The 26,181-nt window shown below is 57.8% G+C and overlaps 2 protein-coding genes across 2 annotated transcripts; one reads left to right on the top strand and one right to left on the bottom strand.

Moving 5' to 3' along the window:
• The first annotated feature begins 343 nt into the window (after nucleotides 1-343).
• LOC119113756 (ATP synthase mitochondrial F1 complex assembly factor 2) lies at nucleotides 344-6,656 on the top strand. Its single transcript, XM_037238000.1, has 6 exons — nucleotides 344-590; nucleotides 1,944-2,137; nucleotides 2,807-2,917; nucleotides 3,416-3,562; nucleotides 5,079-5,231; nucleotides 6,506-6,656. Exons 1-6 carry the CDS (start codon nucleotides 500-502, stop codon nucleotides 6,644-6,646), a joined length of 837 nt encoding a protein of 278 aa, XP_037093895.1. The 5' UTR covers nucleotides 344-499; the 3' UTR covers nucleotides 6,647-6,656.
• A 229-nt stretch (nucleotides 6,657-6,885) lies between these two features.
• On the bottom strand, nucleotides 6,886-20,100 carry LOC119113637 (salivary plasminogen activator alpha 1; the record flags this gene model as incomplete). The annotated part of the gene is made up of 12 exons (XM_037237923.1): nucleotides 6,886-7,651; nucleotides 8,312-8,425; nucleotides 9,026-9,154; nucleotides 9,426-9,552; nucleotides 9,819-10,001; nucleotides 12,001-12,118; nucleotides 12,611-12,791; nucleotides 17,109-17,300; nucleotides 17,982-18,504; nucleotides 18,633-18,799; nucleotides 19,415-19,608; nucleotides 20,067-20,100. Coding segments are annotated over 12 exons (2,091 nt in total), but the record flags the coding sequence as incomplete, so codon positions are not given.
• Nucleotides 20,101-26,181: the final 6,081 nt, after the last annotated feature.

Below are 26,181 nucleotides of genomic sequence, written 5' to 3'. Positions count from 1 at the left end.
ACGCAGCTGTGTCAAACTTTGAGGCTGATGTGTCGTGATCTTTGAGTCAATTAAGACCAAACAAGGAAGATTTTAAATTGGTGCTCGAAGTGTCTTTAGACTTCTTTGACCAAATCAACTCCAAGAGGTGGCTTACCATGCTGAACAGAATTTTTGAAGGTACCGTAGCCAGATTACCCAGCAAATTAATGGTTCTGATGTCTTTTTTAGCCGAGACGCGATGATGAAAACCATTTCATGTGTTTTACAGCTTTGCATGTTTTTGGTACGCAACTTTTAACAGTTTGTTGAAGTATGTCTTTATCGCGTCAATTTTGTCTTTATTGATATTGTATCGGGAACCTCGTGCACTGAAACATTGATTTTGTTTCAATATACGGGACGACCGGATTTTTGCGTGCAGGGTGCTCGGATACCGGGGAGTTCACGCACGCAGTGGCGTTACACCAAGGACTTTTATGGGAATTCGTTAAATCTGTGTTCTAATTGTTTAGGAGAAATGTTGAGCATACCAAGATGCTGTGTGCTTGCTGCACGAACAGCCTTATGCGGACCAAATATATCGAGAGTGCCGAAGAGGTTGATGTCCGGTGCGTCCTGAATGTGTTGTTGAGTATGAATATGGTTGTTGATATCATTTACTGATGACAGTCATGGAAAAATCACTTGGACAAGGTGTTGCAATATTTTATTTCCATGGAATTGACCTAAAGTGTCTGATAGTACTCTATGTTTCTGGAATACCTACTTAACTACTTTGTTATTTTAGTGTATTTTTGAACTACCACAGGTCACAGATCCAGTTGAATTTAAACATTTTTGCAACATTTACATTTTTTAAGATTTTCAGCTGGCCCAACTTGTTCCCAGTCAGAGAAGTCATGTTCATAAAGTCATCTGAAGTTGTTGGCAAATGTCATGCTGGTCAGTTTGTCATCCAAATCTAGTGTAAAAGCCATATTTTGTAAATGTAGGACAAGTTTATGTATGCCTTCTTATGATAATGAGTAGACATGCACCCAGAGATAGTTATTCTGTACCAGCCCCATTTTGTTCTTAACATTCATGAACAAAGCAGGGAGCAGGAAATGGGGTAGCACTAGCTGTAAGATATGTCACTTCTGTAGAAAATGCAAAGCAATGTCATGCCCATTGATCAGAGAAAACTTGCATCTCTGGCATCCTAGCCTTACCTTTTTAACTCTTCATATTGTTTGTGGTTTGTGCAGAGTTTACCATCCCAACAGGTTAGCACAAAAATAAAAACACAGAATATGAGGGCAATAATGGCTTGTATGACTTGCTAATATGTCAAGCTGGTCAATTTTGAAACCAATGGCTCTTGTCTAGATTGTTGCAAGCCTATATGAGTTATGTGACTTTAAAATGAAAAAGGTATATTTATGCCTGGTGGGTAGCTGTGGCATGTGGATATTATATGTGAGTTTGACTTGTTTCCCAGATGAGTTGGACAGGGGCTATAAATTGTCTTTTTATCTCCAGTTTTATCTTATCGAATTCCAGGCTATGCCTATGGTGTTATGTACCACATTTGTGGTCTGTCAAGTGCCTCACCCATGGTCTCTGGTGCCTCCGCTGTTGTTGGCTGGAGCTGTTTAACAACACCCCCAATCAACCCACGTGTTCATTGCTAGTGAATGGAACTCAGTGACAGTTGTCACAACACCAAACCATCACCCTCCATCTTCATCCTGCAGTCAGTCCTCACCAACACCTCACCTGGCTGTGAGTCAATCCTCACCACCAGCACCTCACCTGGCCGTGAGTCAGTCCTCACCACCAGCACCTCACCTGGCCATGAGTCAGTCCGCACCACCAACACCTCACCTGGCCATGAGTCTCCTCACCTCCAGCGCTGTCCCACGAGCTCCAGTCGTCCTCCACCACCAGCACCCGGTCTGACCATGCGCGCGTGCCGGCAGCCGCCCGGCGCCGGTTCTACCGGTCGGTGGGTGTGGCCGGCGCCGACGGCCAGTTCGAGGTGAGCCTGGACCAGCGCAAGCTGAAGACGCCCGGCGGCCGCCTGCTGCAGCTGCCCAGCCGGCCTCTGGCGCTGGCCGTGGCACACGAGTGGGAGACCGTGGCCGAGCACATCCAGACCAGTCAGATGCACGTGGTGAGCTCCAGGGCGACAACATTGGCCGCCGGCCATTTTAGTTAGTCTCAAATACCTTGCCTCTGTAACCGAAATAGGGACAACCACATGGATGTCACTCTAACCAGACGTTTCGAATCGATGTGGATGGCCGCTCTAGAATTATGGCATCTGAGGTGACAGTTACCAGTATTTGTTCTGGACCACTCAGTGCGCGTGGCTCGGTCGACTGTGTCCGGAGCACGCTGTGTCATTCCGTCGGCTGTGTCCAGAGCGCACCGTGTCGCTCCGTCGGTTGTGTCGGGAGCACGCCGTGTCGTTCCGTCGGCTGTGTCGGGAGCACGCCGTGTCGTTCCGTCGGCGTTGTCGGGAGCACGCAGTTTTGTTCCGTCGGTTGTGTCGGGAGCACGCCGTGTCGTTCCGTCGGCTGTGTCGGGAGCACGCCGTGTCGTTCCGTCGGCGTTGTCGGGAGCACGCAGTTTTGTTCCGTCGGTTGTGTCGGGAGCACGCCGTGTCGTTCCGTCGGCTGTGTCGGGAGCACGCAGTTTTGTTCCGTTGGCTGTGTCCGGAGCACGCCGTGTCGTTCCGTCGGCTGCGTCGGGAGCACGCCGTGTCGGTGTCGATGGCGGCCGGCCGGCGGTCGGTGTACCGCCCCGACCTGCCTCACCGCGTCCCTCGCGCCGCCGGCAGACGGGCCTCTGCTTCACCGTGCTGGACAACCCACACCGGAGGACGGACGTCGACCTGGCGCGCAAGATCGCCGGCTACCTCGACACCGACACCGTCCTCTTCCCTGTCGAGGTCAGCCGGGCCGCCCCCTCCGCCACCCGAAGCAGGGGGGAGGACGCTGTCGTCGTTAGTGGGGACGGTTGGTGTAGCTGGTTGGATGGAGCGTTCGCCTGGGGCCGCGCGCAGAGGTTGCGTGCCGCTGGCAGTGTCGTTGCTTGCCGTCGTGATCTGCGTGATAAATTGCCGCGCTGAATCAACTTGGATGCTCCGTTAAACCCATAAAATTATTAGCACTGTTGCCGCCTGAAGTCTCTTTTCAAGCCCTGATTTGATGTTTTTTTGTTGTGAGCACAATGTTACCAGCACGTTTCGGAATTTAAACTTGATTTAAACGTTGATCTAAGAGTTTAACCCAACTTTCCCGCCACTATGAGGCTGGCCATCCACCGCGATTGATAACTTCATGATAACTTCACGAGAAGCGCCAGCTCGCCGTCGCACGCCACCACATGTCAATGCGTGGTGGGTGGGCCACACGTATGATGTCACAATGAAGTTACTCCGCCGCAGCTGCCGGCAGAGCTGGCCGAGATCCAGCGTCGCGAGTGGGGCGCCGTGCTGCAGTGGCTACGTCACCGGTTCGACGTTGCTATCGAGCCGTCCGAGCCCGGCTCCCTGGTCTCCACCGTGCCGCCGGAGACGGCGGAGACGCTGCAGGTACGGCGGCGGCGGGGAGGGGGACGCTGGGACACGTTCCTGGAGCTGTGACGCGGGTGTTGACCTGTGGGGGTGCGCCGGCGGCCCGGAGGTGCGGCGGCGTTGTGGTGGTGACGCTCTCAGGGTGTCGGTGCGGCCCGGATGATGTGGCGGGCGCGGTGCTGCGCCGTCGGAGAGGGGTGGTGGCTGCGGATGCTGTGCGCGTCCGCCGATGTTGTCCCGTGCGGACAGACCGACTGGCGCGCAAGGCCGTTGGTTACTGGGCGAGGTGTTGTCTGATGACAAGACTGGATAAGTATGCGTTTTCTGCTTTTGGTATGGAGCTTAATAAGTCGTGGAAGATCGACTGAGGGTACAGTACATGGTGTTGTGCCTGTGATTGGTTTCACGCGTGCAGCTGGAGTCTGGTAAAGGCAGGCGAACTTTTCATATCCGGAGCTATCACGCTGTCGTCGAAGGTCAGTTGTGGCACTCTATGGAATGTATTGCTCCGTTTGATATATTATTAGATTATATGATAACTCAACAAATGCTTAAATTATATGCTGAGCCATTTGCAGTGGATAAGGATCACTGTAGTCCCTTTGGTATCAATCGTCACTCTTGCGACGAGTCTTCAGGTCAACAAAGCTGGATGTCCGGCCTCTCCGCGTCACGGCTCGTGCGTCGCAGTTATACGCCTTGTGGTGCCCGGCGGCTGCGCCGCGCCGCCCCAGCTGGTGTTGTCTTTCATTCTGTTGGATCGTGCCGAACCGCGCCACACTGTGCCGCCAGCAGGGGTGTGTCAAACTGTGACGCCGTCGTGCTGTTCTCTGTTTTGGTCAGCATTGTGGTCATTATGGGTTATACTATACTGCTGTCATCAGCTATTCTCTGTTTTGGTCAGCGTTGTGGTCAGTGTGCCATGCTATGCTGCTGTCGTCATCTGTTCTCTGTTTTGGTTGGCATTATCAGTGTGTCATACTATGCTGCTGTCATGAGCTGTTCTCTGTTTTGGTCAGCATTGTGGTCAGTGTGTCATACTATGCTTCTGCCATCAGCTGCTTTCTGTTTTGGTCAGCATGGTCAGTGTGTCATACTATGCGGCTGTCGTCAGCTGTTCTCTGTTTTGGTTAGCATTGTGGTCAGTGTGTCATAATATGCCGCTGTCATCAGCTGTTTTCTGTTTTGGTCAGTGTTGTGGTCAGTGTGTCATACTATGGTGCTGTCTTCAGCTGTTTTCTGTTTTGGTCAGCATTGTCAGTGTGTCATACCATGCTGCTGTCATCAGCTGTTCTCTGTTTTGGTCAGCATTATCAGTGTGTCATACTATGCTGCTGTCGTCGCTGTTTTCTGTTTTGGTCAGCATTGTGGTCAGTGTGTCATGCTATGCTGCTGTTGTCAGCTGTTTTCTGTTTTGGTCAGCATTGTGGTCAGTGTGTCATACTATGCTGCTGTCGTCATCTGTTTCTACCAGCGTCGCTGTCAGAACCCGTCATGCTGTGTTGTCCCTCTGACCTTCTCCGGCTGTCCGCAGCGGTATCTCTCCACACACAACACGTGGGCCCTGACCGGTCTGCTGTTTGCCATCGAAGCCGTCCGGTCGACGGTGCTGCCTCTGGCGGCGCTGGAGCGCAAGCTCTCGCCGCAGGAGGTGGTACGGCTCTCCAGGCTGGAGGCCGACTATCAGGTGCGCAGGAGACGGAGCGCCGGCGGCCATGCGGTCACGTGCCGCCGACTCAGGGCTGCCGTAAACCATCTGCTCTTGGCCAGTTTCCTCAAACGCAAGGGTATAAACCATAATAGGCGCATTTAAGTTTCGTGATGTCGGCGTGCTATGATCAAACCCAATTTGCTGAACTGTTAGCCGAAATGTAGTTGGTGCCTTTCTAGTCGCCCTTTTAAAAACTGATAAGGGTGTAAGATTTTTGAGAGCTGTAAAGGTGGCCTGCGCGGGACGGGTGTTGTGCAGCGTGCAGGGGTCTGGCCGGCCCCCGTCTCCCGTGCTGCATGGACGCCGTACGACCATTGAAGTGCGTGCGCCCGAAAGCCCAAATTATCGCCCTGTGCCATGCCGCCGTCCCGTGTCTTTGCGCCTCTGGTCTGACGGGTGGCCGTCTCCCGTGCCTCAGTCCCGTGTCTTTGCGCCTCTGGTCTGACTGGCGGCCGTCTCCCGTGCCTCAGTCCCGTGTCTTTGCGCCCCTGGTCTGACGGGTGGCCGTCTCCCGTGCCTCAGTCCCGTGTCTTTGCGCCTCTGGTCTGACTGGCGGCCGTCTCCCGTGCCTCAGTCCCGTGTCTTTGCGCCCCTGGTCTGACTGGCGGCCGTCTCCCGTGCCTCAGTCCCGTGTCTTTGCGCCCCTGGTCTGACTGGCGGCCGTCTCCCGTGCCTCAGTCCCGTGTCTTTGCGCCCCTGGTCTGACGGGTGGCCGTCTCCCGTGCCTCAGTCCCGTGTCTTTGCGCCCCTGGTCTGACGGGTGGCCGTCTCCCGTGCCTCAGTCCCGTGTCTTTGCGCCTCTGGTCTGACGGGCGGCCGTTTCCCGTGCCTTAGTCCCGTGTCTTTGCGCCTCTGGTCTGACTGGCGGCCGTCTCCCGTTTCTCAGTCCCGTGTCTTTGCGCCCCTGGTCTGACGGGTGGCCGTCTCCCGTGCCTCAGTCCCGTGTCTGTGCGCCTCTGGTCTGACTGGCGGCCGTCTCCCGTGCCTCAGTCCCGTGTCTTTGCGCCCCTGGTCTGACTGGCGGCCGTCTCCCGTGCCTCAGTCCCGTGTCTTTGCGCCCCTGGTCTGACGGGTGGCCGTCTCCCGTGCCTTAGTCCCGTGTCTTTGCGCCTCTGGTCTGACTGGCGGCCATCTCCCGTGCCTCAGTCCCGTGTCTGTGCGCCTCCGGTCTGACGGGCGGCCGTCTCCCGTGCCGTAGCCCCTCGTCTTTGCGCCTCTGGTCTGACGGGCGGTCGTCTCCCGTGCCGCAGGCGCGGGTCTGGGGACGAGTGGAGTGGGCGCACGACGTGGACAGCCTGGACACGGAGGCGCGCGTCTCTGCCGGCCTGCTGCTCGCCCACCTCTGCACGGCCACGTCACACTCGGTCCGACAGAAGGAGCGCTCGGCCTGACTGCTCCGACCCCCCCCCCCCCCCCCCGCTGTCCGGCTCGGCTGGCGCTCTGGCGGCGTATGACGCCCCCCCCCGGTCTGACCTCGTCTGACCCTGCCTGACCCGGTGCGCCGCCGGCTGCGGCGGTGGAGGGCGCCGGGAGAGTGGTGGACGGGTTCTAGGCCAGAGCGGGGGCCGGAGCGTCCTGGTGGTCCCGTACGGGAGTGTGTGTTCCGTGTCTCTGCGCCTGACACACTCCGTGCTCGGGGTCAGGTTTATTACACGGCGTTCACGGCTGAATCGCGTACAATAAATAGTGTTACAATGTGCACTACATTGTGCTCCTTTCGAAGCAAACATTCAACAATGGTGACGGCCGCGCGCCGCCGTCTCGGCCGCTGCACATGTTGAGGTCATGGAGTCAACTGGGGCCGCGACCCCGCGACGTCAGACGGTCGGTGACATCCAACGCAGGGAAACACGGAACGCGAGCCTTGGAAACGGACAGATTCGTCTTGCACGTCACCTAGCAGGAAAGACCATGAACAAAGACTTCAGGTGTACAACTTATATTATGGAAGACGTAAGGAATGTTTGGCCTCTTTGTGGATTTAGTCGCAGTCCGACATGGTCGCGGGGCGTGGCCGGCCTGGAGCAGAGGCCTGATCGCGAACTTTATGAAATCTCCCACACGTCATCGGTCGGTGGCGATCCGGACGTCTGCGTCCAGGCCGTCGGCGACCATTCGCAGGTCGCTGTAGTCACACTGTCACCCACTGCAGTCACTCTGTCGCCACACTGTAGTCGCACTGTCCTCTCACTCTCGCCCTTCGGAGCGATGGACGCTTCGTGCGAGAGTTTCTGTTTGGTACAACAGCCTCTTTTGCGAATCGGCATCTATTCCTTGATCACTTCGATGTAGTCCTCGGCCTCGATACCCTCCGCCCTCTTCCTACTCCGCGCCTGGATGCCAGTGTACGGCCGGTACGCAGTGATGGACTGAATCCAGGGCAGGTACTCGTTCACCTGGCGGAAAGGGAGCGTGGTCACCGAGCTGAACACGAGGGAAATCTGTCGATCTCGCATGGTGAGTCCTCGCAAAACCCCGCAAAGCTCTGGTGGCAAGTTCTCGCAAAGCTCGGCAAGGATGGCAAGTGGCGCGGCACGGCGCGGTGGCAAGTTCTCGCAAAACTCCGCAAGGATGGCAAGTGGCACGGCACGGCGCGGTGGCAAGTTCTCGCAAAACTCCGCATGGTTCTGGTGGTGAGTTCTCGCAGAGCCTGCAAGGCTTTGGTGGCGAGTTCTCGCAGAGCCCCGCAAATCACGCACGCGCTTGAATCCGAAACGTCAAAGTGTTGACATCGCCGTAAAGATGTGGTACTTCTGGGTGCTCCTTTTGTAACAACGTTGGCTAAGCGGCATCGTTTCTTACCGTGTCCTCGGACAAATTTGGGAGCATACGGGTGAAACATTACACGGCATTGAAACATTATGAAACATTGCTACATGTTCTTTGTGTGTAACGCTGCATATCACGCGGCTTCAGCGGCAGCATGCATCAGCGTGGCTTTTACGCCGGTTTGGGGCCAGCTCCAAAACCGCCTGCCACAGGCTGCTGCGCTGTCGCTATGACGCGTCGAGATTGTCCGGCGGAGGCCGGTAGCCCGCGGCGGCCGCGGTACGCACCTTGACATAGACGCCGGGCACGTCTCGCTGGCCGCAGCCGACGCCCCAGGACACGATGCCGGCGAGGTAGTAGGAGCCGGCCTGCTCGCACACAAGCGGTCCGCCGCCGTCTCCCTGCCGGTCACGGGTCAGAGGTCAGAGCACGCCAGGGCAGGGGTCAAGCGGGGCCCGAGGCTGGGCAGACCAGCAGACCAGCAAACCAGGCCAGCAGAGTTTTCAGGACGCGGCTCAGCGTCCGGGTCTCAATCAGCATAATAGACCCCGCCAGCGTAACCTGACCTCTGACCTCTCACGGATCGGATCTTCCAGATCTGGACGCACGACAGCCGCGAGGGTGCGGTAACATTTTCTCGTAGTTTTCTGGTTAGGAACTCCGGCAGGCTATGCTGGCCGCACAGCCGGCACCATGGTGGCGCGCCGGAGCGGCCCGAGGCCTGCCGAGTCGGAGCGACCCGAGGTCCACCGAGTCGGAGCGGCCCGAGGCCTGCCGAGTCGGAGCAACCCGAGGCCTGCTGAGTCGGAGCGGCCCGAGGCATGCCGAGTCGGAGCGACCCGAAGCCTGCCGAGTCGGAGCGGCCCGAGGCCTGCTGAGTCGGAGCGACCCGAGGCCTACCGGCTCGGAGCGGCCCGAGGCCTACCGGCTCGGAGCGGCCCGAGGCCTACCGGGTCGGAGTGGCCCGAGGCTGCGAGCGAGCGGGTGGCGTGCTGGCTCACCTTGCAGGCGTCCTTGCCCTCCTCTCCGCCGGCGCACAGGAAGCCACTGTGCAGCTGGAAGTCGTAGCCGAGCCGCGTGCGCTTCAGTTTTTGTTCGCAATCGTAGTTGCCCACCACTGGGACGGACACCTGGCGGCCGCGGGACGTAACATTAGTGTGTAGATGGCGGTAGCGGTGGTCCTGCCTGACACCGGCGGTTGGCGGTTTTGACTACCGCCTGGTGTTGTCGGTGCGTGACTATGGATTGGTGCATGGCTTGAGGGTCAAAATTTATTCAAAGCTGTCACTTTCTCAGAAACACCGTCATGATTTGCTACACTTGTTAGCGTCTTTTACGCGGTGTCGCCGAGAACGGGACCGTTGCCCCGGCCGGGACCGTGAAGCAGCAGAAGAGCCTCACCTTCTTCAGCACGTTCTGGAAGTTGCCGAAGTCTCCAAAGGCATCCTTTCCCCAGCCGGAGGTCCAGCAACGCTGGTTGGTGAAGTCGGCGTACTGTGGCGGGATGCACACCGGTCCCACGTGCAGACTGCGGCGGGGCAACGTCAGGTCAGGTCAGGTCAGCCTGAGAGCGCCGTCCGCCAGGTCATAATCCAATCACTCGGGGAAGGAAACGGTGTCGTCAGCGCTAGACTATTGACTAGAAGCACGCATTCACGCTCGTGCCGCGTCCTTCCGCGTGTCGCAAGCCGCCCGTTTCCCTTTCGGTGGCTGTGCCAAACTGGGCGTGACTCCCCAGGCTTTGGCTGATTCGACAAGCTGGCGGCTTCCGACTGCCGCCCTCCCGCCACTCACTTGTACACGGTGTCGACGGGGCTGGCCAGCTTCAGGATGGCGATGTCGTTGTGCAGGTTGCCGCCGTAGAACTCCGGGTGGATGTAGATGCCCGACACGTCCTTCTCTACGTGCGGATAGAACTCGGTCTCGTGGTTGACGTCCCATTCACCCAGGCGAATGCGCAGCGCGTACGGATCGTAACTGAAAAGAACCGGACTGATAAAAGAACCATGCAGCGGGGTCGTAATTGAAAAGGACTGAACTTATCAGCGAGGTACGTCGATCTGGGCTCACCGAAGCCTCTTGCCGGTCAGTGGATAATGCGGGCCATGTACTGGGCTGTTCCTCACATTAGTTGCATCTGGGACGAGCCGTGTCGTCCTTGTTATACACGCGCCTTGCATTTTGTATGTCTTCATGCTTTTTGGGGTATGTTTTGGAGCATCCTCTCTGCTGTTATATAGCCCATATCACGGGTGATTGTCTTGACTAGACCCAGAGCATCGAGCGCTCTCACAGATCCCTCCTGCCGATCGTACAAACCCGCTCCCCACACCCTACTTCAGTTGAGAGTTATTGGAGTTCTGCAGTGGGACGAACTGTGTGCTCCAGAACGTATTCAGCCTGCAAATGACTATCAAGGGCTGTGCTTTGCATGCGATATACCAGAAACGTTTCCTCTTTTGTCCTCGTAGTGTTACGAACTTTCTTCCGGAGATGTGGCAGCGCCGATAGGCGAGCGATTTCAGCCGGCTCGTACTCAGAGTGTACCTGAGGGCCGGTGCTGCCCCCAGGGGTAGCAGCGCCGATACGCGAGCGAGTTCAGTCGGCTCGTACTCAGAGCGTACCTGAGGGCCGGTGCTGCTCCCCAGGGGTAGCAGCGCCGATACGCGAGCGGGCTCAGCCGGCTCGTACTCAGCGTTTCTGAGGGCCGGTGTTGCTCCCCAGGGGTAGCAGCGTCGATACGCGAGCGATTTCAGCCGGCTGGTACTCAGGGCGTTCCTGAGGGCCCGTGCTGCTCGCCAGGGGTAGCAGCGCCGGCGTGCGCTCGGCTGTAAGCCTGACGCGGTGTTAACAGCCGTGACAGAGTGTATTCATACACCCGGTCACGGCCGTTAACACGGTCGTGGTGGGCGCACACTGGGCTATGCTTGGCGCGGCTAGGCCACGTTACTACCGCTGTGTCTGGGGTGATGCCGCCCGTTAACACCGCCGTGTCTGGGGCTATGCCGCCCGTTAACAGCCGTGTCTGGGGCGATGCCACCTGTTAACCGGCCGTGTGGGGAGCACGCCGGGCTCCATATCCCCAACCGCCCCCACCAGACGCCCGTTTGGGAGTGAAAGCAGCCGGTGGCGGCGGCGGGCCGCACTGGTGCATGTCGAAAGCACGACACTCCTACAGAGGCTGGGGAGGGACGTGGTGAGGCTTCACGCCGGCAAAGCAGGGGAGGGAAGTGGGGAGGCTACGCACCGGGCGAAACAGGGGATGGGGGGGGGGGGGGGGTAGTTACACGTGTGCTGCTCACGAGTTCACCCATGTGTGTGCTGTTCTGCGAGACAGTATTGTTGGGTTTCAGGCGCTGGATATTGGGCAGAGGTGGTGGGTGGAGATGTCGTGCCATCGGTGAATGTACTTGTCAGTGCAAAACCGGCTTCCGCAACTTTCCCATGGGCCGGAGATTGAGATCAGGATACTTCAACCATGCACCAGTCTGGCTGCTGTTCTCCAGAGACTGAGAGAATGGCAATGTCGACACATGTTAACGACCGCGGGTGTACCCAATGGCGGTGCCGACAACTGCCAACGCCCGTGGCCTACCCAATGGCGGTACCGACACGTGCCAACGCTCTCGGCCGTACCCAATGGCAGTGCCGACACGTGCCAACGCCCGCGGGTGCACCCAGTGGGGCGATGCCGACACGTGCCAACGCCCGCGGGTGTACCCAGTGGGGCGGTGCCGACACGTACCAACGCCCGCGGGTGTACCCAGTGGGGCGGTGCCGACACGTGCCAACGCCCGCGGGTGTACCCAGTGGGGCGGTGCCGACACGGCGCGCCTCGCCTTAATTATGATGTGATGGTGTGATGGGATCCGTGGTGCAGCGTCGCCGGATGCAAGGTACACATGTCAAGCCACGGCGATGACCTGACGGTACGGCCTCGCGGCACTGAGTTGGCGCCGTGCTGCCAGGGGCGTACCTCTTGACGCAGTGGGCGGCCGTCAGGATGTACTCGGTGCCGATCAGGGAGCCGGCACACACGTACACGTTGTCGGCGCCCTCCTTCTTCAGGATGGCCACGTGCCACGGGAATTCACCTGTGGGACAGAGCAGGCTAGAGTAAGTCAGGTCAGGGCTGCAGCCTGGCGGCGGCAAGACGTGGCGATAGCCGACAACCTCGGGTTAGTTGACGCAGCTTGAGCTAGCCTGGATGTAAAGCGCGATATTTTCATGTCTTCGAATGCGTTGTCGTATGCGCGATGCGTTGTTTGCCTGACCTTTTGCAGTCTTAAGCAGTCATCCTAAGTGGAATGCGGTTCGACTGTACGAATGGCTTTTCTAGGCAGACATAAGTATCTACCTGTAAATCTGTGGTGGTGTAAGAGGGTTTTCAGGAACGTAAAACTCGCGGCATAGTGCCATCATAGGGATTGATGGTAGAACTAGATGTTGCCGAAACGCCTTATTATTTCAAGACAACCCATGCCGTCCGAAGTACAGCGATGTGTCCTATCCAGCTTTCTGACGTCACCGCCCCACGAACCACTCACGCCTTCCCTGACGTCACGGAGCTGCCGTCAGCCACTCACCGAACACGGTCTCTCCCTCCCTGACGTCATAGTTCTTGATGCGTCCGTTGACGGCGTCCGTACGACCGACGCCGCAGCTGCCCGGCTGCTGCCTGCCCTGCGAGCCGATGGGGATCGGGTTCCGGCAGCAGACGTCCGTATGGAAGCAGCCGCGATGGTTCGGCTGGTAGCCCAACTGGCGCTGCCAAATGGGAGCGTGACGTCAGTGAGGGGGGAGAGTTGCTGATCATTGTGATCTCAGGCTACCTCCGGACGAAAATTTAGCGGTTAGCACTGCTCGCGTTGCATCGGCGTAACGTTCACGGTCCAGATGAGCTCAGTTCCAAAGCTGACATGCCGACTGATCCTGAGCACTTTTTCCACCTTTTGGATGTAACCAACGCATGAGGTGAAAGCAGCTTTGTGGGGTTCATTGGCCGTGACCACAACTGTTGCTTTATTGACGAACCGACCGTGGCTATCAGTGTTTTCCAATAATTTTCACATTCATTAGGGACTAAGCGACATTGGCACTCGCAGATGCGATACAAAGTGTGGGTGCGTGGCATGCCGGTAGTTGCGTGATGTACCGATAAAGCTAACATAAGACCCAATGCACAAAATATTGCAATGTTGGGTATTGATTGGCGAATTCCAAGGGTTAACATATAAGCAAATGCTCGCACTCGAAGTCGAGGGTCGGAGACTCGACGGCTTGCAGCTGCTTTCGCGTGCAGTGAGACCGCTGAGGTCACAGTGTTATCGCCCAAATGAGGCGAGGACTGATGTCATGTCACAGGTCACAGGTCACCGCTGAGTCACAGGTCACCGCTGTGTCACAGGTCACCGCTGAGGTCACAGTGTTATCGCCCAAATGAGGCGAGGACTGATGTCATGTCACAGGTCACAGGTCACCGCTGAGGTCACAGTGTTATCGCCCAAATGAGGCGAGGACTGATGCCATGTCACAGGTCACAGGTCACCGCTGAGGTCACAGGTCACCGCTGAGTCACAGGTCACCGCTGAGGTCACAGTGTTATCGCCCAAATGAGGCGAGGACTGATGTCATGTCACATAGTTGGTGTGGCTTGCGGAACGAAAAATCCCGAGACCTATCGTCTGTATCTGCACGTCTGTACCGAGACCTATCACTGGATCTAGCAAAGCCTATCAAGGGAGCTTTGCAGTTGGAATGGCATCCCTTATTTTTCATAGTACTTTCTGGAAATCATTAACAGATTCCTTTCAAAACAAGGCTCCCCTACCATTTCGCCGCTTCCGAGGATGACGTGTCGCCTGTAGCCCACGGAATCGGTTTGATCGGTCATCTTTTTCAACTCATGTCATTAAAGTCACTGACCCCAGACGAGCCCACTTCAAGATTACAGCTATGACGTCGGATCAAGGACCGTCAACCGAACCACAAAGCCGTGTGGATCGCACGAGCGCCGATGAACGCCGGTGACGAGGTCGCCCTGGAACGCGTCTGTCGTCACGGCCGACGGCCATCTCCGCGCGCCGAGGCAATGCCGCAAGGAGCGGCCGATAATCCTCCAGCAGGACCACGCACCCCGCCGTCCCGACCGCATCGCCCCCGGGCTTCCCCACCGTGACCGATATAAGAGAGGGGGGCGCAGGCGACCCCCGGCCGAGACACAATCCTCCCGCCGCTCCTCTGTCGTAAGGCTCGATTGAGCAACAACGCCGCACCGTGGGCAGCCGCGGACAAAGCCGCGGCCTCCCGGTGCCGGACAAAGCCGGAGCCGGCCGGCGCCGGACAGGGTCGGAGCCGGCCGGCGCGCGCGCGGGCTGGACGGTTTTTGCGGCGCTGTTGCGACAGTGGTGCAGCTCCGGCGGAAGCAAGCGCGCCGGCCGACCGCCGACGCTAATCGCAGCACCGGGTCACCGGCACGCCAACAGTCCAGGGGAGGCAAGATGAATGCTCAGTTTGGCGGCAACGTGGGAGTTGGGAGGGTCACGCGAGTTGGGGGTCACGAGCGTCGGGAACGGAAGGGGTAAGCTGCTAAAAGGGTGGGGCTGAGTCATGGGAGACGTAGCGATCATAGGACTCAAAGCGGGGGCCGTAATTTTAAATCTGACGGGAGGAGCAATCGAAATTTTAATTGACCGTAGTTTGTGCAATGTTACCCCGCCTCCATGCACGACTTGCAAGTTTTGAGGGCCATGTCATCCCTGTTGGGTGCCATGTTTCGGTAATGCTATAGACATAAGCCATGCGCATGTGGAATGTGTCTGAGTCATGATATTGGTTGCGGGATTAGAGAGCGGGTCGAGATCACACACATGGAGCTTGGGAAGATTGCTGAACGCTGGGCAACCGTCGATTGTCATCCCGTTGTCACCAGGGGGCTATCGATAGCAGCGACTTACAAAGTAAAAAAGACTGGCGCCATGACAGCAACGGGATGTCGCCCATCGTCCCCTGCGAAACGAGAGGACGACCCACTCGTCGCCATCATAAGGGGCTTTCGCATGTGAACAGATGGGGTCACGTGCCTGTACGTGGTAAGTGTCTGTGTTTTGGTGGCTCTAAGTTCGTCGAACTATTCACTCATGCCTGGTGTGCTATGTCGCGATGCAACAACTGCAGCTTGGCAAAGTCGTAACGAATAAGTACGGAGTCCCGCATAAGTCCAGAAGAGTCTCAAAGTTCCGAAGTAATCCGAGTGCGCGCATATTCTGCGTTGCTCGAGTTGCGGATCATTTCGTAGGGGCGCCACGAGCTCAGGAAAAAACACACGCGTATGTCAAGCTGCACGATGGACATGCTGTACGCTGCACACATATCCCCAAATTGCGCTTATATATCCCCAAATTTGGAATGTCCGTTCGGCAAACGCCGGGAGTTCGACGGACGCAACTGCCGGCCATCGTATCCCTCTACTGTAGAACTCAAGCGTACGGCACGGACAGAGCCTAGTGGAGCCATGGGGTGGATCGGCTACGCGTGTCCGCCATTGCTTGATGGGTTCTACGCGTCCGCCGCTGTTTCATTGAGCCGCTTTCATCGACATTCCAGACGGCTTGTCTATCCGTGTTTTGCTCCCACGCCTCAAACAGGGATTCAAAGGACTCTTTTCGTGTTTTCAGAGAATTTTGTGAAGATTCCGCTTCTGGTTTTAATCGCCACACATCAACGTTATCTGCCTGACACCAAATCTGGTTCATGGCCTCCGCGACCCGTCCTGATTGCTGCCATGTGCTTTTCCCGAGAACCAGCTTTCATCTGACGCTTGTATCGCGTGCTATCGCAGTCAGCGCCCACACAACAGGCCGCTCTGAGTCTCGATTTCTCGACCGCCCGCGCTCGCGTGCCGGGCTCGACGGCGCCCCCAGCTGCATTGCATTGACCTGTTTGACCATAGCGTCGCGGCAGACCGGCCGCCGCGACCACTTTCACTCGTGCCGGCCGTTTTCGCCGGGCGCCGTCGGATGGCGCTAGTGTCGGCACCGCTCGTGATAAGCGACTGCCGAGCAGCGGCGTTGCTCCCGCACAGTTATTGAGCTCTGGCGCTGCTCCGGGCTGTATAGGTCGGGTCCGCCGGCCAGCTCGGAGCGTGGCCTGGACGGCTTCCTGGTTGGGCAACGCCTGCTGACGAACACTACTCCTCCGAGGCCGCGACCGGTCCGCGCCGACCTCTCGAAAGACCCGTGCCATGGCACGAGGAGCGGTTGACGGGAAGCGCAGCCCACCGGACAGGCGCACCCCGACGGGACTCATTGAGGGTGGGGCCAGTACGTCTGCACATCACGTGTTACTCAACCAAGCTGGTTGACTCAGAGCGCACAAGATAACGTGGTTTTTATCATGCCATAAATGTAAAACTGCCGTCGGATGGCCACCACCCTATGAAATGTTTCGCGCCGCCGCCTTTAAGCTAGTAAAACAGGCTATAAATTTGACGTTCAAAATGCAGCCCTGAGCCAAAGCCTTAGCAGAATGAGTGAACTAGCAAGAATAGCAAGATAATTCGAAATCGTTCCTTCTCACACACTTACTGGAGACGTCGGTCAACGCTCTCTCTGCCACACGAACAATGACGGGGAAATAACCAGTGCGATCTGGTTTGAGAGCCGAGAACTGGACAGCGCTCTCACCAAGCTCAGTAGAGCGACCCTTCTCCGGTTCCAGTGAAACTCGCTCCCTAATATCGATATGGATTGGGATATACCATTAGTGCCGCTCCTTGACTGGACCATCGACAGTCAAGCGCGCATTGTCAATCTGTGCGGAAGTGTCTACACGGATGCTAGTTTTCTACAGACAGTTTTGACAAACCGCTCCAGCACCCCAGCCTCACGGTATAGCTTCGCGACTCAACGATGGACTTTCGCCCCACACCAAGTGTCGCACTGCCCCTCCCGCAACGACACCATCCCCTGGCCGTCTGCAGCAGGCCACCTGTCAGACGGGTTGAACGTGCGCAAGACACCAGCACCGAGGCGCGATCTCCAGCCTTCGCGTGGAGCCCCTGCCTGACGCAGGCGCCGTACTCACCCCCTGTGCGTCGGTAACAAGCTGTCTACCCTCGGGCACCTCGGGCGTCGGCTGCGAGCTAAGACGGCTCAGTTGGCGGGCCTCGGTCTCCTGTGGCTTCGTCAGCGTCGCACGTCTCGTGCGAGACACCGTCTCCGACCCCGAGGCCGCTGCAGACACGTCCTGCTTCTCCTCCGAGATGACGGCCTTGACCTGCGGTGGGGGGGGGGGGAGGGGGGAGATCAGCGCAGGGTGGACGTGTGGGCGGGACCCGCCGTCACCGACTGAAGGCGCACAGGCGTACCGGGTCCGCGCCTGGCAGCGTAGACACTGGAAAGCGAACCAGTTCTGGACAGCTGGTCGCATGCGTCATGTTTTTGTCGCGTTTCAGGACAGCTTTGGTAGGATTATCTGTTTGAGTCTTTCTTTGCTGTTTGTTTTGTTGTGCCGATCATAAAGGTGTGATCAGTTTTCTCCCACATTACCCGCTAGTCTCGTCCCGGTTGAGAATTTGCTGATGGTGAACAAAGGTGTGGTGTGGCACATGGATGAGAACAGACGAGGGGGACACGATCAATGTCTCCCAGTGACTCCTTACGAGCATCTGTCAGCAATGTCACCGCATGGCAGTCCATGAGCCACCACATCCTCGTCTCATCCTTCTCGGGCCAAGACAGCTCATCATGACGACACCCCCCTGACCGGCGCCATCCCCCCCCCCCCAGCGACCCTCCATCTCCAGATCCCTTCCCCCCCATCGTAACCGAGCTGCCGCGAGCTGCCTCTCTGGCCCGCGTGACCCTCCCCCACCCCACGCCACTGAGCCTGCCTTCCTATGTGACTCTATGTCCCTGTCTACGCGACCTGGCGTGGCCAGCCCGCCCTGTGACGCACCTGGGCCAGGATCTCGTCGCCGTCGAGACTCTTGGCGACGCGCGCCAGTGCGCTGCCGTTGCGGAAGTTGGCGCGCGGACTGATGACGCTAAGGTCGACAGTGCCGCGGCCAGCGCGCGCCGACACCACGTCTACGGCGTCGCACGCGTAGCGCGGCACGCACACGCAGTTCTCGCGGTAGTAGAGCGAGCCGAGTCCGCTGGCGGGCCTGCCGAGGCTGGCCGCGCCGCCGCCGCCGAAGCCGCCGGCGAGCGTGGGGTTGGTGAGGCCAGCGCCGCCACCGAGGCCGCCCGACACCGGCCGGTTGGCGATCTTCGTGACCCCCGGGCCGAGGTTGGAGTTGACGAACGCGCCGCTGTTGATGGAGGCGATGCCCAGCTCGGGGCCGCGGTTGACGCCGGCCAGCAGCGGCGTGTAGGTGGGGGGATAGACGGGCAGGCTGACGTCGATGGCCTTGCCCGGCCGGCCGGGCTCGATGTGCGTGTGGTGGTGCGTGTGGTGATGCTCCTGCACTGGGCGCCGGCTGGATCGGCGCGTGACTCACCGTCACATGGCTGTCCTTGCCGTGGCTGTCGTGGTCGCCGTGGTGGATGTGCGTAACGTGGTCGTCGTGGCTTGTTGTGGCTGTCGTGGCTGTCGTGGCCGCCGTGCCGGACCGGCCCGTCCCGGTGGATGTCGTGGTGCGCCTTCGGCGGCGTGTAGTGACTGTTGATCGGCGCCGGGTACGCGCCCTTGGGCGGGCCGTAGCCGCCCTTCGGCGGCGGGTGGTACGCCGGCTTCGGCGCGCCGTAGCTGCTCTGCGGCGGCCCGTACGACGGCTTCGGCGGCGAGTAGTGCGAGTTGACGGCGGCCGGGTAGCCGCCGCCGTGGACGGGCGGGGGGCGGAGCGGCCCGAGAGGCGCCGGGCCGACCGGCGCCGAGCCGAGCGGCACCGCCTGCACCGGCGGGCCGTGAGCCGCCAGGCGCACCGGCTGCACGAGCAGCACGTTACCCGGCGGCGCAGGAGGCGGGTACCGCGGCGGCGGCGGGTCGTCATCACACTGTGGAAACACCAGAGGCGGTGATCAGCCGCGCACAGTGAGCACGTCACAGGCCGGCCTCATGTGGAGTAGTTGTCGCTCGTCTGACATCAGATTGACACGACATGCCACGAATACACCGTGAATGGCTTCTTGGGTCGTTGCGGTAGTGTATTTATGCATCGCTAAATCGTGCGAGGCGTCACGCTACTAAAACAGCTTCAAACGTGACGTCGGGGTGGAGGCTACTCGGACATCAGTCAGTCGCGTATGGCATATATGTAGTGAGGTTTTCAGCCTATTTCGCGCAGTTTCAGAGCACGTCATCTTCCACAATAACGGCCCTCTCCCCGTGATCGGCATACGTCACTTCCGATACCTGGCTAGCGGAGCTCACTCCCTCCCCCAGGCTACGAGGATCGCCGACGGGTGGCACCGGTCACTCACGTCCACCAGGCCGAGGAAGCACAGCTTGTTCCTGATGAAGGAGCGCGCCTGCGTGTCGTTGCCGGCCTCTAGCGCCGCCTGTACCTCCGGGTCGTTGTAGATCTCGTCGTAGGTCTCCGAATCGATCGCCTTGCCCCCGCGTGAGGAGTCTAGCGCGGACTCTGTTGGCGACCCGAGGCGGATAGTGGATGCAGCCAAATTCGTCGTTCCAGGGGCGAGTGGGATTAACATCCATGACCACACGGCAGGGTCAAAGGCATAACATTCAACAGACTCAAATTGTCAAATAGATTCGACAGACTCAAAACCTGAGAGTATTTACTAGTGATTCCTCAGACCATCATGGAAGAAGGTTCACGTCTAAATATCACGGAGCCTTTGCCCCTTCGCTCCATCTAAGCCTTGCGTATGGGTCTCCCACTTCTGCCCAACACAGAAACAGGACAGATTTACTTGCTCGGATGTCGTTCCACAGAATGAGTTGGGGAGAGGGAGTGAGGGGCTATAAAAATTACGAAACCTCACCTCCAAATAAGTATGAAGATATTTCATGTGTTCAGAATTTAACGCCGTCGACGTCGGTACAAGTCACCTGAACCCGCTACCTGCTGTTACTCACCGGCCACGAAGTCTCCGGAGGTGCCCTGACCACCTTGGCCTGGGGCAGAGTGTCAGGCGGCTCCGTGAAGGCCACGAACCCCTCTTCGTCGGCGGTCACCTCCTCCACTGGCGCAGCGGCCGGCTCGGTCGGCTGCGCTGGCGCCGTCTTCACCGCCTTGCTGGTGCGACCCCACACCCACTCGGCCGACGCTCCGCCGTTGCCTAGCAACAGCAGGGCGGCCAGCAGGCCAACGCTGCGCGGCTGCATCGCGACACTCCTGGAGGGAGGAGCGGAGTGAGTGAGAGGCGACAGACGTGGGGAGGGGAAGGAGGCCCCATAATCAGAGGCCCCTGTTCGTTCGTCCCATGAATATGAACCCTGTTCATCCGTCCCCTGTCAGCGCTATTGAGCGGGGGGAAGGTGTTAGAGCTGCCAATGTGCTGTGGCGGTTCAGATACTGTGAGAGATTGCTTCCGCTCTTGTGAGCTAAATTCCGAACTTATCGTTACCTGCACAAAACAGTCTTTGCAAACTGCGCTCTGAACTTTGAACCACGCGAGCCGGATTACCAGCATCGGAGCTGGCAGGAGCCGCTCCGGTGGCCCCTAGTACGAGCAACCAGTGGAACGGGATTGAGTCACCCCGGAACGAAACGTGACTTCTCAAAGCCCACGCGATAGAAAGCAAAGCCGGATGCTGGCATGTGGCCACCATTCTGAGCGTCACTGCCGCACGCGCCAATGGCCAGGCGCTGCAGGGCTCCCCCACCGGGCGGGTCTCGACGTAGACGGCCGAGCCAGTCAGGTGTGCTGTATTGTATCATACGGCAGACACCCGCGTGCCTTGCTCCAGATCACATTGCGGCACCCGTCTCTCACGGTGTGTGCTCGCTCTCGTATTGCAAGGCATTGACCGGGCGCTCTGCAGAGGTCAGCCCAGTGGCGTCCCGTGTTCGGAACGCAGGTCAAACCCACGGGTCAAACCCATGGGTCAGACCCACGGGCGAAACTCAGTGGTCAGACCTACGGGCCAAACCTGCGGATCTAACCCACGCGTCAAACCCACGGATCTAACCCACGCGTCAAACCCACGGTTCAAACCCACGGGTCTAGCCCGCGGCTCTATCTAACCCGTGGCTTCAGTCCGCGGGTTCGGCTTGGCCGGCCCGGGCCGCCGGAGAAAGTGACTGTGTCTGCCCGTGGCGAGCGGCGCTAACTCGCGGGGGCGACAGCTGACCGGCTGCCATATGTGACGTCACAGCTGCGGTTTTCGCGATGATATCACAGCGCCAAGAGCCCAATAAACCTTGTTTGTGTCGGGTTATTGGCCTCCGCGTTAAGACGTAATCTCCACTGTGCAATAGCTGGAAATGTGAACAATGAACACAGGGAGGATTGAGATCTACATGCCAGTGGTTCATTTTTGGTCGTCTGCGTGACGAGTCAGCAGCTCGGGATAAGTCCCAATAGAAAAACACGTCGAATGACGCCCTCTCTGCAAAATGAGAAAGCATCTCGCTGCTTACCATGGCATTTTGACATTGCGACATCATAATGTACAAATGCAAATTTTGCGCGTCACTATCAATGCGGCGATAAATTTACAGATTATCAGGTTACACTCGCGCAACCAAGCTTCTCCATTGCATAATGGTCAGCAGCGTGAGCCATGAAGGTCGCTGCTAGGCCAGGCTCGACACGTAGTGAGCTGCGCCAGGCTTGTGGTCGTTACTCACCCTGGCTCGAACGAGGATCAGAGGCCCCTGACCTGGTTTATGCTGGCCTGCCATTAAAGGTGGTGAAATGATGTCGCATTCGGCGTGGGCCGTGAGGAGCTCGTCTGGGATTATCTACATACTGTTACTGGTTAAAAGGGGATTTTGTGTGATAAGAAAATGCCATTGGGAGAAAGAAAACTTGAAATAAGTAACATCGTTTGTTGCACATACTCAGTGGCATCAAACTTTGATAATGGGTTTCCAACCCATTGCATCGCTCAATATTGCCAGCTGTTCGTCGTGGTGGTCTCTCAAGCTTTAAGCAATTAAGATGAATTGGTGTCAGTACAAATTAGTTTAACAAGATCCAGAAGCCACTGCTAACCGAGAAGCTGGATTGAATAAGAAGAATGCTGAGTTTGCTGTCCTTCCCTCAAGTTTTCAGTTAAAGGTTTCCCATCCCACAAACATCCCGCATGAGTTTCCCTGTCATTCTGAGACTCTCTCCATTCAGTCTGTAACCAATGACCCTGTTTAAGATAGCGTGCACTGTGTCTGCGTTTTACAACCAACAATTTGCATAGCGCCGCCGCGCCATAAAAGCACCGGCACCGCATGCACAATACGAGGGGCCGACGAGATGCGGCAGGACTGCCTGTGATGCGGGCGTCTCCTCCCACCGCCATGACCATGAGTGTTCTGCACAATCTCTCTCCGGCGCGGTACCACGAGCCTCCCGCGTCCTCCGCGTCTCCCGCGTCTCCGTGTCTCCCGCGGCGGCGCAGCGGGGACACGGAATGGTCGGGCGGCGTCGTGTCTGGGCCCCAGCCGACAGCACGCGGCGGTTTCTCCGCTGCGAGGGGCGACGCGTCACGTGGTCGGGTGACGATTTCGTGGCGCAGCTGCGGCGAAACGCGCCGTGAAATGGTAAACCTGCGGTGCTGATGCGGGTGTGTGTGTGAAGGTGTGCTGACGGCAGGCCCGGCTCCAGACAAGCGTGACCAGCGCGGTACTAATCTGACGTCCGCTCGGCGGCGGGGTAGCGGAGGCGGGAGGGGGGGGGGGGGGGGGCGACGGCGCTTGTTAATGCTGGCTTATTGTGTTTATGCGTGGGAGCGTGGAGAGGTTTCAAACAGGTTTTCATCAGGGTAGCTCGATGCCAAGAGACTGTGGATGAGCGGTGATGATTCATAAATTTTTCAGAGAATTGAATATACAGTTTTGTATAGGGTGAAAACAATTGACAGGTATCAGTGAAGTTCGACTCATGACGTCAGAGCCCTTTGCATCTCAAATGCAACACCTTAGAGAATCAACAACACAACAGTGCCAGGCTCGTGAGTAATCCGAGCCCGTGTATGGAGTGGTCCGCGTGTTCGGCGCGCCTGGTTCTCTCCGAGCCAGACGTCATGCGGCGGCGATAAGCCGCCGGCGAAACCCGGCCGGCGCCGCTGCGGTCTCGGCAAGGGATCGGACGGCGCCGTGGGGACTGCAACGCCACAGGAAGCTAACATCAGCCCGCCACGGCAGCCGGCGCCGAGCGGGGACTGCAGCGTCGTGCCGACGAGTGCCCCGCTAGCACTACCAGCGGCTGGCCCGCTAGCGCTACCAGCGGCTGGCCCGCTAGCGCTACCAGCGGCTGGCTGGTTCTGGGTGCGCTGACTGTGCAAATGTCACCCTGCCCCTGCCCCTACCCCAACCTCCCGGGTATGTTTCCCCGCCGGCGGGAGAGCCCGCGACGGAGAGAAATCTGGGCGGCCGGTGCTGACGCTAAAGCGATATTGCCGGGCGCGGCGGTCGGGAGATAAACGGCGTATGTACAACCAAACGTATGGGGAAACTAGAGGTAGGCTTGCTCCGTACCTCGGAAAAGGTGAGCCCTGGTCACTCCGTGTTCCAACTGGTGAGAGTACAGAATTTCATCACGGTGCCGTTGCCGGACATGCGCATCTACACCATCTGGAATCTAATTTCAAATTGGTTCGGACATTTCGAGAGAAAACCATGGCTGCAGCCGGGGAGGGGGGGGGGGGGGGCGGGTCGGGGGGCGTAGGGAAAGTATGAGATACTGCAGGATAAAGTGCGAACGGCGAGCAGCATGAAATGTGCACGCCGGAAAAAAAACGCCCAGTACAATGCATGTTGCGTTACCACATTATCCGGGCGGAGGCAGGAGTTGCACAATGCGGTCATAGTTTTATTTTGTAGGCGAGCCAAGTGGAGTGATTTATCTTTCCAAACATAAAGGGGTCTTGCAACACGCCTGACTTGGTCAACTCGTGCAAATCTCCTCCCTGCAGCTTGTCTAGCCCGTCTATCCCAGCTAGTGAGCCCCCAAGGTCGCCCGGTAAGCGGCCGTGCTGCGCGGCTACACACGATCCCGTTATACGGCTGTAAGGGTCGCCTCGTGCCGTGACGTCATACTACCAACTGTCAGGTAGTACCTCCGTTTACGCCGGCTATCTGTTCGGAGTATTGAGGCTGGCACTGAGGAAGCTTATCCTCTCATGCAAGACATAAAAATAATGCAAAACCCCCTGGCCAAGAAAAGAAATCAAGGCGGACAAACAGATGTCTTGATCGGCATCGCACGGTGCAATTATCATTTATCAGGTGGCAAATATTGGAGTGATTTCTGGGCAGTTGGTGCTAATAACATACAGACTGGATCCTTTACAGGACGTTGCCAAGCACTCTTGAGCTGGAGCACCTGCTGCCAGATAGGCATGCTGTGCTGTCCAGCGATATTGTGGCTACCGTAAAGATCATGACCGCCAATGCCTGTTGGCAAAATTAAACAAAAACGGGAGGTTTTTGAATTGGCAAAGGCTGCACAGTTGGGCTGAAGATATCGTTGCGTTTTAAGGTCACACGGTTCATATCACTTGGATTCAGTACTAAGGCAGTCACCGTGAACGAAGCAATGCTATTCTGATGCACGCAATGATTGAGAAAATCACTTTTGGAGCAAGAGCATGACATTACATTTGCTCAACGGCCATGCCCTGGCGTTATATACATCTGCCGCCGAACCCCATTTTCACGTACTCCACATCGACAGGTGCTGATCACCGGTGGCGTAAATCCTGCTGCACCACTTAAGAAAACTCTTCGACTGTCGTGTACTGAAGGGGACACGAAATGTTCATGGCATGGAATCAAAATTGTTATTCCTCCCCGTCCAAGCAACGATGTATGAAGCGTATTACGTGGCACGTAACTGATTTTAATGCTGTCATTAAATTAGATAACTAACTTTCAAAGCCATTTAAACAAACAATCAAAAGCAATCAGTCAACAACTCTCCCATTGCGGATCCTTAAGACACATTTGTCGCCCACCTGATTCCCAGTTCTGCTATTGCCGAGTTGATGCGACGACGATCGCTCTGCGTCTCGCGTTCCGATTCAAGCACCTTTCACTTTCGCGGCGCGGCCCCGTACTGAGTGCACCACCGAGCCGGCCCTTTCTTTTTATCTGGCTGGCCGTGGAACTGTGACGTCACCGCCGGGGATGGCGCGCCGCCGGAAGGGCTGGGGGCGCGTCGGTCAGCGCGCGGCGCGCGCGCGCCGGCGCCGTTGGGAAATAGCCTGAGGCAGGTCCGGGTCAGGTTGTGGCAGCCGCGCGACGCGCGCCGCTTGGCACAACACCATATGCTTCAGCGAGACGCTTGGGTAACTGAAGCGAGGGTGTCGCTCGTCCCTGACCCGCTGTGTCACCGCTCCTGACCCTTCTGTCCGGGAAGGGCTCGACTAGGACTTCCGAGCAGCTTCGGGCATGCTTGAAGAGGATCGTGCTGTTCTGCAGGTTTATTGGTCCTGGCGACGCGCCCGATCTCTTACCCTATAGTCGGGTGGATGAGCTCAGCACGTGGCCCGGGACTGATCAACCACCTTCAGTAATTGGTCGAGTCGACTGAATGCGTGCTCTCCTCATTGGTGCTTATCCATACGTTTTTGTGGGTGTGTCAGGTTACGTTATTCGTGATCCCATTACGTTTGCTTACGTTACTCGGGCTCCCCTTTTGTTCAAATCTGTCCTGTTCGCCGAAGCTAACTTCCGCTGAAACATTGCCATCTGGTCATGAATGTATCTAGACCGCACCGTTTAAAAAAAATACTTTAACAGTGCTGTCGCAGCATTTGCACCACATGGGAAAAGCAAACAAGCACAAAAATAGACCATGAAGGTGCTTAACATTTGCTCTAGACTTGAGATGGTGACCCGGTTTTGTGACACCGGTGGCGTAACATCCCACCCGCCCGGCACCACATCATCGTCATCAGCGGAGCGGGGCAGGCCTCCTCCGAGCATCGGGGACCCGGAGCTGGGGGGAGGGGGAGGCGACGGCACTCTCCTGACGGCGTTGTGGGGCCCTATGCTCCTGCCGGAAGGCTATATACATGCGCAGTATAT

The sequence above is a fragment of the Pollicipes pollicipes genome, unplaced genomic scaffold, assembly GCF_011947565.3.
Source record: "Pollicipes pollicipes isolate AB1234 unplaced genomic scaffold, Ppol_2.1 Scaffold_7262;HRSCAF=8765_pilon_pilon_pilon, whole genome shotgun sequence".
NCBI lineage: Eukaryota > Metazoa > Arthropoda > Thecostraca > Pollicipedomorpha > Pollicipedidae > Pollicipes > Pollicipes pollicipes.
This window is presented reverse-complemented; position numbering and strand designations above follow the sequence as displayed.

Bases quoted from the DNA above. Each gene is read 5' to 3' on its own strand.
- LOC119113756 (XM_037238000.1), top strand. From the start codon at position 500: ATGTTGAGCATACCAAGATGCTGTGTGCTTGCTGCACGAACAGCCTTA. The intron at 591-1,943 runs GTGCGTCCTGAA...GCGTGCCGGCAG, and splicing joins GCCGAAGAGGTTGATGTCCG to CCGCCCGGCGCCGGTTCTAC. The intron at 2,918-3,415 runs GTCAGCCGGGCC...ACTCCGCCGCAG, and splicing joins CCGTCCTCTTCCCTGTCGAG to CTGCCGGCAGAGCTGGCCGA.